General features: G+C 43.6%; 1 protein-coding gene across 8 annotated transcripts in view; it reads right to left on the bottom strand.

The window, feature by feature from the left end:
- Positions 1-13,807, bottom strand: part of HMBOX1 (homeobox containing 1) — a 117,878-nt gene that overhangs the window by 24,901 nt on the left and 79,170 nt on the right. For all 8 annotated transcript variants that reach the window (XM_058019546.1, XM_058019551.1, XM_058019548.1 and 5 more), the window contains exon 6: positions 11,314-11,467. In XM_058019546.1, coding sequence (XP_057875529.1) covers positions 11,314-11,467 — 154 coding nt within the window. The remainder of the gene's footprint in view (positions 1-11,313; positions 11,468-13,807) is intronic.

The following is a 13,807-nucleotide window of genomic DNA, read 5'->3' as shown; positions in this document are numbered from 1 at the left end:
TTGCCAGAGGATTAAACTGCTACAGTGCCAAGACAAACTTCAGGAGGTTCTTCATAGACAACACAGCAAAAAGGAGATTTAAGGGACATTTTAAGCCATCAGGAAACTCTGGGGTCTTTAAAGAATATTTCTCAAACCTGGCAGCAGCAACATCTTTTTCTTTATTTGCTAAAGATTGTTCACTGACCATTCACCATCCAGAGGGAAAGAGCTGCGTTTATTATCCAACATTTTTTACTATTTTCTTTTTTTTTTTTTTGCCTACAGGATAGTGAATAATTATCTTGTAAATAATAAGCACTAAAGACTCAAAAGATTATTTCATTTACCAACATCCATCATGTTTCATATTTCAAGAGCACTTTTTATACCCAGATCACCAAATCCTTTAGAAGTATTCTGAAATTGTCTTTTTTCACCTTACTCTTTAATATTATTACAAGAATTTACAGGTAGAAGAGAAGCAAAGTTAAAAGACACAGAGCCAAGAAACCAGATTAAATCAATCCACAGCTCTTCACTCCAAGATTTGTGCTCCTTGCCCTGGGCCAAGGTTTTTGCCATGTGCTTCCTCTTAAATGTCACTGTCACCCTCACTCAGATCAGCAGAATTTCCTGGGGACAATCCTTTAAGCAGTGCTGGTAGTAAAGCTCCAAAGACAACTGAGGAATTGTTGACCAGAAACTAATTATTTTTAGCATTTTTGGACTTTTAGTAAAGTATTTGATAAAGTGACAAATGGGAAATTATTCATGATTTTGGAAAAGACAAAGATTATAATTACTATAAGAATTCTTATTTCATATTTTTATAATATCTCATTATGATTACGAAATAGGGTAGAAAGGAAATATCTAACTAAGAAGAGGCTGAAAAAATAAATTAATGGTATTGAAGCCAACAATCAGGGATACTCCTCAAGTATCATCTTTGGAGCATCTCAAAACCAAAACCAATTAATGATCCTGACAGGAAGTCTGCACATGGTGATGAATCTGCTGAGACCCAAGTCAGAAGCCACATCAATACACTGAATTGAAGCACCATAAAAAGTAATAGAGAATCCCAAGGGCAAGAACCAAACAGAAATTTAACAGTGCAGCAGCCAAGGTCACCCACTTTGGGAACAACAACTTCACAGGCACAAAAAGATCATCAGCTGGGAAGATCAGCTCTTGTGAAGTCACTGTGACCAAAAGATACAATGCAACAAAAGCACCAAAAAGGCCAAGCCTGACACAGATGGGGATGCTGCTATTCCCTATCCAGAGAGAAAAGCTTTATAAAAGACACTTCTATGTGGCTGACAGAGTTCCTCACACACAGCAAAGCATTCAAAATGAATTAAAACTTATGTGTGTTCCAAAGGAAAATCAAACAAATAAGAAAGCTGGGTTATCCTGGATCAAAAAAAAAAAAAAAAACAAAAAAAACAAAAAAAAAAACCACCCAAAAGAATAAAAAAAAATAATCCAGGATGTGGTAATGACTTTTGTGGCTAAAGCCCATACGGTTCTCTGAGAGAACATTTTTTCAGGTGCTCCATTTAAACATTTTCAAAGTGCTCCACAGTCTGACCAAGAGCCCATAAATACATGATGCAACAACTTAAGAGTCTGACTTTGGAATTTTCCTCCCTCACTTCTGCTGGTAATGACTCAATGACTCTCTTTATTACTGGTGTAAAGACCTCCCATCTGTTAGTCCATGGCAGGGAATTTCCTCTGGCTGAGTGAGGTAGGGCTGGACTCTGCTCAGAGCTGAGCTGCAGTGAGAGTCAGCAGGAAGGTTCTGCACAGCTCTGGAAAGCAGGAATGGGAAAATCCTATTGTCTGGGATTAAATCTAAATTAAATTAAAATTATAAACCCAGTCTGGGCTGGGCGGTGCTCCTGGATCCTCCCTGCTGACAGGAGGAGCAGCAAAGCCCTGGCTGCAGCAAAGCAGAGTGACAAGGTGCCAGCCTGGTCCTGAATTCCTTCTGAACACTCCCCAGACCATTCAGGAAGTGAATTCTGTCATTCACTTTTGGGTTTTTGTGGTTGAGATGACCCCCCAAGGTATTAGAAAGTGGGGTTTTTTTTCAGCTTTGGGACTGAAGAAGCCAAGATTTGTTGGTTTTGCTTTTCAGGGTTGTTTATTTTTTCTTATTTATTACAATCTTTCTTTGACTTGTTGAGATTTGTTTAGCAGGTTGGGTGTGGCACAGCCACTGCCCTTGGGGTGGTGTTAACTTTTTATACTATGAATTATGTGCACTTTATTTATAATAATTTTCCAATACTTATTACTTATGGTAGACAGTTTGTCTTTACTTTCAGCTAATTAAAAAGTGTCACCATCTTAGTAGAAGATGGAGGACAAGAAGATGGAGAAGAAGAACAGGACACGCTCACATTCTTTTATTTTGTTTTCTGAACTTCCATTCGAAAACTTTAAAATTTTGCTTTTTCACTTTGTGACCAATTAACTATTACTTTACTGAAATTTTTGTGGCTTGTAAATTTTCACACAAAGTTGGTAATTTTTTCTATGGACCAAAATCAAAGGCACAGGTGTTTTTGACTTTGTGCTAAGGTCTTTGAGTTCTTTGCTAGGGTTTCAAATCACTCAGGGTAGTTAGAGGAATGTCCTGGATCCTGACAATTCACTTCAGGGGGTTTGTCCCAGGGGTAATATTACACATTGGATGAACCTGCTGGGAGGGGAAACTCTTCCCTCAGCTTGGAGCTGTTCTAGACAGCCCAAAAATTATGAACAACCACATAAAATACAGCCTGAACTTGCCAGGGGCCACTTCACACAGTTTGTGTGACAAGTTTGTCATGGCTTTCCCTGCCTCCTGAATCCACGTTAGAATATCTGAGAAAAGAACAATTTAGCTGACTAATACAAGCTTTTTGTTCCCAATTCCTTCTGTGTCCTTTAAACAGGATAATCACAGGAAAAACAACACCATGAAGGACTGCAGCAAATCAAGCAATCTCCAAGAGACAGAAATCACAGCACCAAACCTCTGTTTTCACACTGTCCTTACAGCAGCCAGCATCTAGAGGTCTCAACATGATTGTAAAGAGCAAGAGGTTCTGTGTATGAGCCCAGCACAAGCCCTTGACTCACACAAGTTGTGCCCTAGAACAACTGGCATTAACAGTTACAGTAAATAAAGTTCTGCAAGGAGAATTATTTATACTGGATACAAATAAAGCTGGTATTTTTGAAATTCACAGCAATTAACACTCCCACGACTGAACTTCATTTGTTATCTTGGCACTAAGCAAAGCTCTGCATGTGGAAAAGAACAAATTCTAACTCTTCATGTACATGACCAGGTCTAAATCAGTGGTAGTTTTTCAGGAAAGAATATTCCAAGATGAGACACTCTCAATCAATACACAAAAATGATCAACAAAAAAAAAAAAAACAGATGCTAGGCTGGAGGTCAGAGAACAACAGGACTTGGATTCAGCTGGAATATTTACCCTGGAAATATGGAAATCAGCTCTGCTTGGGTCCCCACTCACCTGCCCCAGGTCATTAGAAATTGAATGTAAGAATAGAAAAGGTCCAGAGAAGAGTGACAATTAATATTATTAGAGGCAAGGGAAGCCTTGGTGTCTGGGAAGAGATAAGAGAGTGACTGTTAAGTTCAGAGAGGAGATAAACGAGCAGCACATTGATAGCAGAACATACAGAGAATGATCCTGGATAAATGCAATGTTCTGCCTTATTCTTTCTCATGATACTCATGCCAAAGGGACCTTTGACTTTTTAAACACATTTTAGCATTTAAAATGAAACTAGGTATAATTAGTTCTCCAGAAGTACCCTGAAGACCTTAGCAGGATTTAGAAGGAATTACATATTTATGTGAATAATAAGAACGCCCAGAGCTGCAATAACAGGATTAAAAATACAGGATAGGAGATAAGAGCTTTTGTCCACAGCCACATGGCTGCTGGCCAGGTGTGAGCCAGGCACAGGATGGAGAGCAGAGGTAGAAAAAATGATAAACACCACAACCATCATCAGCTGGGATGAGATCCTGCTTGTCACCTTCATGAGCAGGGGGACAGAACACTGAGGATCTCAACTGCAGCAGAGTATCTGGACTAGAGGAGAATTCTCATTTCTAAAATGTGGGTTTGCAGCACCAGCCAGAGCTGTTACAGACCACACTGACAAAGTTGCATTTTCTAAATGTTGATTTCAGTTATTCTGACCTTGGCAGACACAAGGATTTTATCTGAGGTCTGCTGCAAGGAGCTGCCCCTCCCACAGATCATCTTTTATTATTTTTAAAAAGAGAGAGAGAGAGAGAGAGAACACAGGGATACAAAAAGCACCTGAGCTCTCTAGAAAGCAAAATAACTCATTAGGTGCTGGATCCTTGAAGAAACCAGATTCTGGTGAGGCTTTGGACAGACATCCTTACATTCTATTTTACTGCCTGCAATCTGCCAAACAACTGGGATTTGCTTACAGCTGATTAGAATAGGAAGCTTGTATATTATGCATGTCTGAGAGGGAACAGAGCTTGATCTAATGCAAAATAAGGCAGATCCTGTGTGCCAAGCAGAAAATGGCTGCTCTTGCATTTTATGAAGACACAGAGCAATGACCCTGAGCCAAACCACTTGAACCTTCACACAGCCACATGATCCTGCCTGTGTCTGAATGGTGAACTTTGCTGGGTGCCTTTGCAAAGTGCCTTCTCTCAGATCTCGAAGCATTTCAGGAGCACAAACAGCAAAGATCCTAAAAAAAAACCCCATTCCCTGCATCTCAAAGGATTTAATGAAGTTGAATCTCCCCCTGGAAGTTGCTGACTAACAAACACCTTATGACAGGATTGAAAGAGCTGGAAAAAATATAAAGAAATCACCTGATGTTTCTCTCTGCATTAAGATCAAGTATCTCAGAGCCATCCTGACAGATTTCAGCTGATTTGCTGCTGAGAAATGTTCTGTAGCTGCTGTAGATAACCTGCTTAGTGCTGTGCCATTCCTGAAGCCAGGAAGTTTTTCCTAATGCCAATAGTCCTCGGTAACGCAAGAATTAGAGGCTTTTGGCACTTTTCCCTTGGCTTGACTCATCTCCTAAGCTGGTAGTGGATATTTTACAGCTCAGAACAACCCGTCACCAAAAGGTTCAAGGACACCTGAGGGTCACAGGGACAGCAGAGATAATTCCCAGCACTCCTGACCTCCCAGCAAACCCAGGAAAGACGAGCAGCATTCCCGAGCCAACCCGTGGCCATGGTTATATTGATGAGAAGCTGCTGTTCTGTTTCTAACAATGTAGCAGCCTAATGGAAGGGGCCAAAGGACATTACTTCCTGCTCTGCTGTCAGCTTGGAAAGGGAGAAACGCAATGAATCCCAAACTTAAATCTCCTCCAAAGCCTTGCACAGGAAACTTAGATCCCCTATGGGGCCGGTATTAAGGTTCTGCTGGAAGACATAACTAAGAGTAATGGGATGAAATTAACTAAGAAAATTTCCTAACTGAATTTCAGGAGCTAATAGAGCTCTCGTGGTCCCCAGGGAAGCCGTGGAAGCCCCGGCGCTCAGGAGAGCTGCAGTAAAAGCGCTTTCACAGTCGGAAGGATTTCTAATAAGGCACGTCAGGCCTCATCTCACTGGGGGCCAGGACCATGCCCAGGGCACTGCCTCAGGATCAGGGTGGGATGTGCCTCTTCCAGGAGGGGAATCGAGGCTGAATCTCCCAGCACGGTGATGGGAATGCAGCAGTGACTGGTCTCGGCATGGGGATGACCTTCCTCAGCTTTGGAAGGGAAACAAAACCACAAATGGTTAAATCAGACAAAGATGGGCAGTGGTGCCCCAGTAATCACAGAATTACAGAATGGTTAGACTTGGAAAGGGACCTGAAATATCATCTTGTTACAATTCTGACAACTTCCACTATCCCAGGTTGCTCCAAGCCCTGTCCAGCCCTGTCCACCCTATCCTGCCTAAAGATCAGGGTGGGATGTGCCTCTTCCAGGAGGGAAATGAGGCTGGATTTCCCAGCACGGTGATGGGAATGCAGCAGTGACTGGTTTTGGCACGGAGATGACCTTCCTCAGCTTTGGAAGGGAAATAAAACCACAAATGGTTAAATCAGACGGAGCTGGGCAGTGATGCCACAGTAATCATGGAGTTACAGAATGGTTTGACTTGGAAAGGGACCTGAAATTTCATCTTGTTACAATTCTGACACCTTCCACTATCCCAGGGTGCTCCAAGCCCTGTCTGGCCTGGCCTTGGACACTTTCCAGCTTCTCTGGGCAACCTCTGCCAGGGCCTCGTCACCCTCACAGCCAAGAATTCCTTCCCAATATCCCATCCATCCCTGCAATCTGGCACTGGGAAGCCATTCCCTGTGTCCTGTCCCTCCATGCCTTGTCCCCAGTCCCTCTCCAGCTCCCCTGGAGCCCCTTTAGGTGTTCCAAGCTTTGCCTAGATTCTCCTCCAGGCTGGAAAGCCCTAATTCTCTCAGAGGAAAGGTGCTCCATCCCTCTAATCCTTATGGATTTCCTGTACCTTGGAAAAATCAAAGGACCCCTCTTCCAGTACAACCATGCCTGTAAAGCAACAAGGAACTCACCCAACACAAACCAAACAAAATCAGAACAAAAACAAGCAGATCAAACAACTCCAAACTGATGGAATCACCATCTTTTTGTTAAACTTGCCCTTCCTGATGCTCCCAGTTGTGCATTCCTGTCCTTTGCCCCAGCACAGCAAGCCAAAACAATTCAGGAAAACGCAGGGGGAAATAAAAAGGATTTATTTTTCCTGAAGCAGGCTGAATTGGCTGCTATTTCCATCAGACAAGAAACATCTCTGGCACAGGCCAGGGCGGCAGGAGCAGGGAAACTGAGGAGGAGGAATTGAGAAGGGTGGCGAGGCAGGGTAACACCTAAGGATGAGCTGGTGACAAAATGTTAATTCAGCTCAGCTGCAGCACGAAACTGTACCCCCCTATCTTAGGAAATCTACACCCATTTCTCTTCTGAATAAAGCCAAGTGAAAACACCTGACTCTGTTTTGCCACCTATGAAATGGGGATGATGGGGATCTATAACAACTCAGTCTTATTTAATCTGAATGCACCTTTACAAATGAAGCTTCAGAAGCACAGACAAGTGTTAAAATAAAAATCCAGAGCCATAAAATCAAACCAAATAACCCTCAACCAGAAAGCAAAGTCCCTGCTCCCTAGACAAACTGAAATGCGTTCAACTGATGAATTATTCATTTTTGTTTAGGGCAGAATTTACAGTTATTTTAATTTAATCTTTTGATAAAGCATATACTTAAAAAAACCACTAAACTCCCCCCCCCCAGTCTTTAACAGCCCTCATGAAAAGTGCCTTAAAATGGGTATAAAATCACTGATTCTGCTGCCAATCTTAGTTATTTTTTTGCCTGAAAAAGAAGATAAACCTCTACTCCAACATATGATTAGAAGCATAAATCACTGGGGGAAAAAATAATAATAATAAAAAAAATAGACTGACACGACAACACAGCTTCATTAAAAAAAGAGAAAGCCCTAAGGGAAATTTTCAATTTCATACTTCTAATGAGAAGAGTTGAAAAGAAGAAGCAAAGCAGAGAAAATAAAAAAAAAAAACAACACAACATTATCTGTGGGACAAGACGTAACAAAAAAAGAACACGAAAGTGAACCAGAAAGAGGCTTTCAAGTTCAACCTCAGGTTTGCACAGAAAGGACTCCTGCAGTCTTAGCTGAGCTCCCAAAGGAGGGCAAAGCCACACAACAACCTCGACACACTCAAAACTCAGCATATTCCACGAGCAGGAGGCTCCAGAAGAGAACAGGTCAAGGTTGGCATCAGTAGCACTGCAGTTGTCTGAACCACACCTAGTCTGCAGTTAAATATAGAACTTTACTTTCTGGAACCACTGCTCCTCTTAACCTTCAGAACATAAATATTCAGGGAGATATCTACAGAAAAATAAAAAGTAAAGGGATAAAGAGACCCGAATCTATTGTCCAAAAAAATCTCAGAGCAGGGATTAATAAACTACCCTGGGAGGATTCCAAAAAAGCAGTAAAGGCTGGAGAATTGAATTAGAGAAACCACAAGCAGCATCCTGGAAGTCCAGTATAAACCAATTAGTTCATTTAATACACATACCCTGTACTCAGACCCTCAGGTACATCAGACATTTCAGGATATGGCCCTAACTCTAATCCTCATTCTATCAGGTTGGCACCAATATAATAATTAATTGAACTGGAATTTTTTTTTTTGTTGAGTTAAATATTTTTTTAAAAAAGAGAAACTGCCCCTTCAACCCTGACCCTTCTCATCAGTTCATGGATCAAATCCTGACTGGTGCTTGGTCCTAAGAAAGAAATCCCTCAAAATTTTGCAATCACTTTCAGATTCTTCCCTTGAAGTGCTCTCAGCTGGTTTGACACATGAACTCCTAGCAACTATGATTTTTACCTACTGAATCCAAGACAAAAGCAAAAGCAGGGGGCACAATTAAGTGATGGAGCAGGTCAACACTCCCATCCTCAGCCAAAGAATATTTACACAGCATCACAGAAGCATTTCAGAGGGAAGGAGGAGTTTTCCAGAGATTCCACTCAGGTCTGGATTCCACCCTCTTATCTTCAGGCATTAAACTAAGCCACCAAAGTTAGTTCTAATTGCAGGAGGCAGCCAGGGAGGACAGAGAGCACAGAGCCCTCCTCTGAGCGCATTAGTGGGATGGAATTGTCTCCTGGATCTCTGTTTCTCCTTCCTGGACAGGTATCAGCCCAAATGAATGAGCACTTTCCTGAGGCTCCCAGAGCAGCAGCTCCAAACCAGGTGCCCAAATCCTTGTGTGCACCAACATCAGAGCCAGAAGCTGCAGGACACACAAACTCAGTGCACTGAAAGTTGAATTTCATTAGGGAAAACAGTCCATTAAACTGAGATGCCTCCACTTAGAGTCAAAACTTAATCCTGCAGAGGAAAATGCAAATTACCAGACAAATGGCACCTGCCCACAGGCAATGCCAAACACCATTTCAGTGGCCAAATGCTCATTCCTGATCCTGGGGCACCAGGGAAACCTCATCTGCTCGGGCCAGAGGGGTCTGGTTACCTTCATCCTGCTGCTGTTATGAGTCATATCATGGCCAAGCCTGGAAAACTCCAGTGCCCTGTAAGTGAAATTAGTGATTTTCTTTTCCAAGGGCTCCCAAAAGAGCGTTTTTCTCCCACTCTTTCAAAATTTGTCACATAAAACAGCTCATCCTTACAGCTCAACGAGGCCCATTAAAGCACAACAGTTAAACAACCATATCCCCATTGCTTTATGGTGTAGCTTTACTGCCACACAACACTTTTACTGTGTTCTTGCCTCGAGTAAAACTCCTCAGCTTTGCTTCCCAGTACCCGACACAAGGCTGTGAAACCCAGCACCCACAGGGACCTGCTTGGCAAATTAGTATTAAAAGCCAGGATTAAGGCAATGTGGCAGCAGCAGAATAAGGAGAAAACCCTGGCAGCAAAGACCTTACAGAGACCAAGACATAGAGAAAAACACCAAGAAGAATTTCATTTCAAAATTTGATTGAGTGATTATGTATCTGCATTCACAACTGGATGATTTGCAGTGTCAAGACCAACTTGATTCTTTCAATAGCCAAACCCAAATCTCACACATTTCTAACAGATGCACTAAAACACCAGAGTTTTAATTTCTAGAGTGTCCCAGCAGAGCCTGGCTTGAGGAGAGAGGTGGATGAGGAAAGGGTGACTTGCTCAGCTCTCTATCAGCAGTTTCTCCAGCAAAGGAGTCTGAGGCATAATCAGGGTTCAAACAGCAAATAAAAACAGTTACTGCACTTTGGACCAGACAGAAACCAGGAATAAAACCAGCCATGCCCAAAACCAGCCATGCCCAAAGAGCTCCAATTCCACTCCCAATGAGCATTTCACACACAGAGGGCTGATCAGGAGACGGTGCTGCCCTGAAGGCACACAGAGCTGTGGTGGTTCTGTCCTTCTGCACACACAATCAGGACAGTCAGACAAGCATTTCAAAGTGCTAAAGATCCTGTGCTGCCCCTTGCTCTGCCTCTGTGGAGGGGGACACTAGAAAAACACACCATCAGATCACAGGGCATTGCCTTAGCTGGGTCTAACAAAGCAGAACAGATTTTAAACATTTACATTATTTCCTTTGGGGAAACATCCAGGCAAAGCCAAAAATATCAATGCCAGATAAAATATCAGTGCCAGGGCAGAACAGGCAAACAAACATTTAAGTTACTGGTTCCAGGCCTGCAAAGACACAGCAGTGTGTCCAGCCTGTGTTCCTGAGGGAGCTCAGTTCAGCCTCAGCTCAGGCAAATGATGCTTTCCTGCTCCTAATCAGTTCCCAAGACCCCCATGCAAGCAAGAGGAAAGGAAAGCATTTAAGAAATGGTAAAAACACATTCTACAAATCTGCTGGCTGAGATCTCACTGGGGTTGCAGACCCAGGAGGAGTGTAACATACACAGTCATCCAGCCCTTCCATGGAAAGGAGGCTCTCAGAGGGGAAAAACTCCTCCCAGCCTTTTAGCCCTGGACAGAAATAAACATTCAACCCTAAACTACACTCAAATTCCCCAGCCCTTCTCTACTGTACAGCATTATCCACAAAAGAGACATTCCTGTAAGGAGAGGGAAAGGCAAAGCATGCCCAGGCTCAGAGAGGAGAGCTGGGAGCTCTAATGGTCACCTGCCACTCTGCATATGGATTTGAAAGATCCACTTTGCTCTGTGCTGCTCCCAGCTCCTGTAAGAGGGTTCTAAGAGCCTTTTTGGACCAGGAATTTACTGCTTGTGAGGCAAAGTTCTGCATCCCAAACAATTACAGCCGCTTTAAACCACCACAAGGCATCAGGGACACAAGTCAGGAAAGTGGAAAGGAGAAATGCAGAATGGAAAGAGCTTGCAAGACTCTCTCAAGAGAGCCTGGATCAGGATAAGTGGAAAAGTTTCTACAAAAGCAAAGAGCTGAACACCAACAAGCTCAGACTGAGCTAAGGACATGATGTACACAAAAATAAAGAGCTCCTGTCCAGAGCAGTGTTACAATTTTTTAAACAACACAAGAGGCAAAACAGCTCCTCCCACTCCACCACCACAAATCCAATTCTTACAGGCTTGCAGGAGGCTACAACACATCCATGAAAACAACTGCTGGCATTCACCAGAGCAGGGAAAAGCCCTTCAGAACTTGGCTTTAGGAGTCCCATCTCCAAACCCCCTCAGAGAGCCAGCACATACCTCTCCATAACAGCCAGGCACTCCTTTCTCCACGTGAACCGACTGCCTCGCCGTAGTCTGAAGGTCCCAGAGGTAGCTGTGACTGGGGGAGGCGTCTGTCTCCATTCTGGCTCTTCTATTGGGATGGGAGCGGGTCTCATGCTTAGTGTAGCCCCTAAGGACAATAAACACTGTGTTTCCCAGAGGGTTAAAAGTCAGGCCCATCCTCTCACTCCTGCTCGTGAAAAAAAAAAAAAAAGACAGGTGATGAAACCAATCAAAACCATTCAAACTGAAAAAAGATATAAAGTATTATCAAAGACACCCTAAAGATACACAAAGTATCTAGAATTCCTATTTCCCAACCTCCAAGGCAGAAGGAAATCAAGGAGCTGATAGGCACTTAGGAAAATCTGTCCTGTCTTCACCAAGAGGAAAAGGATCACACAGACAGGGTGAGCTGTGCCCCAGCTGGGATTCATGTAGGTTGTGCTGCCACCTGAGCTGTCACAAAGTAGGAAACAGCAGTTTCTATTTAATTACACAGCAGCTTCAGGATGCAAAATGGAAATTTATACCAAAGGTATTTCAGTGTGTCCGAAGAGCTGAGGGAATAACTGAAGCAGCTTCACCAATAGAAACACACCCTGTGGCCTGGGCAAAGGTGGGCTCACGAGTGCCAGGGTGCCTGAAAAAGGCGCTGACAGCAAATTAACATCACAACCTTCCTCTCCTACTCCCCTTCTATGGATGTATTTCTCCTTTCCCTGAGTCTGAGCTGGAAAGCATCAGGCATGAGACAGGATTTGGCAAGATGCCTTCAGGAAAGGCCCCTTTGAAACTTACCCCTGGTCCTTTCCACAAGAGCCTCTCAGCTAATAAATCAAGATAAATCAAGACAACACTGGGAGATCGATCTGTCCTATATCCCCTGGTGAGGATGGGAACCTGGGATAGGACACGAGGACAGAAACCAGGGTATGTTCTGAAGGACAGCTCTGTGCTCAGTGACTTCCCCTGCAGGGAAGAGACAGCTGCTCTAGGGTGCAAAAAATACAAAAAAAAAGAAAAAAAAAGTTGTAAGAAAAGATAAACCACCACCTATATCCCATAAGCATCCTGAGCTCCAGTGGAATTTCTGCACTGAGCCAGACCCAGGAGAAGCAGGAGCCCTGCTCACAGGGCTGGGCACACTCGAGCAGGGCTGTGAAACCCCTCTGGGTGCTCAGGCTCACTCAGAATGGCTGGGATTTAATCATCAAACCACACAGTGTTAGTGCAACCACACTGCTCCTCTAATACACAGAGGAGTGAAAGGGTCAAGGGAACCCAAGAGTTTAACCAATAAACAAATTCCTAGAGCTAAAAAGCAAGAAATGAGCTGTTTAGGCACTTGGCCGTGTTCCTTTTCAGAAATGCACACAGAGTCTTTCCCTCCCTGCCAGGGGCTTGCATCTGTGTTAGGTACTGGAGCCCAAAATAATTTCCAAATGCTCCCCAGGAGGAGTGAGTAGGAAGTGAAGCCCACAATCTCTGCCTTGCACACACAAGGCACGGTGCCTCTCCCTAATTCCCAGCTAACGAGCCTACACAGATTACTCGGTTCCATTGAAACATGAAATATTTCCTATAGTGCCAATTTACTGGGAGGCCATTTCAAGGAGAGCTCCTTATCTAGTCTTTCTGCTACTTGCACAGTTTAGGGGGCTGGGTGGCTATCAAGTTGCCAGGCTTTAAATACACTTCAAAAACTAAAAAAAAAAATTAGAAATTACAATTTTACAAAGAGACAGGGGAGAACAGGAATAGAAATTAGGTTTTCCTGCATTGTGTTAGCAATATACTTTCCCCAGCTGAAGATTTGGTTTCAAAAAGAGAGTACAGGAGTATCAGTGATCCCTCACATCAAGCCAAGAGGTGCAGAATCCTTCTGTTAAATTTGCCTGAGATTTTTCAGACAAAGGTAGAAAAAAAATCTGCATCAAAAGCATAAATTTTCTGCTGCTGCTACATATGTTCACATACTGCATATAATACACTTTTTTTGTTTTAGTAGCCTTCCTAGATCAATTTAGCCATTTCTCTTTTCTATGGGGTAACATCAATATCAGCAGCAGATAAGAGAGGAATATGCTGAGAATTACAAGCAAGTACCCCCACACAGCAAGAGAGGAGGACCTGAATGCATAAAGAGGCCCAAAATGGGCTTGGATGAACGTGTGGAAAATGGGAACATGGGATGGCCTGAGCCCCTGGCAAGCCTGAAGGGGCTGCAGGAGAGCTGGAGAGGGACTTGGGACAAGGGATGGAGGGACAGGACACAGGGAATGGCTGCACACTGCCAGAAGGTAGGAATAGATGGGATATTTAGAAGGAATTGTTGGCTGTGAGGGTGGGGAGGCGCTGGCACAGGGTGCCCAGAGAAGCTGTGGCTGCCCCTGGATCCCTGGAAGTGTTCAAGGCCAGGCTGGGTGGGGCTTGGAGCAACCTGGGAGAACAGAAAGTGTCCCTGCCC

Source organism: Melospiza georgiana, chromosome 3 (assembly GCF_028018845.1).
Source record: "Melospiza georgiana isolate bMelGeo1 chromosome 3, bMelGeo1.pri, whole genome shotgun sequence".
Taxonomy (NCBI): domain Eukaryota; kingdom Metazoa; phylum Chordata; class Aves; order Passeriformes; family Passerellidae; genus Melospiza; species Melospiza georgiana.
The sequence above is the reverse complement of the archived record's forward strand: the minus strand, read 5'-3'. Positions and strand labels throughout refer to the sequence as shown.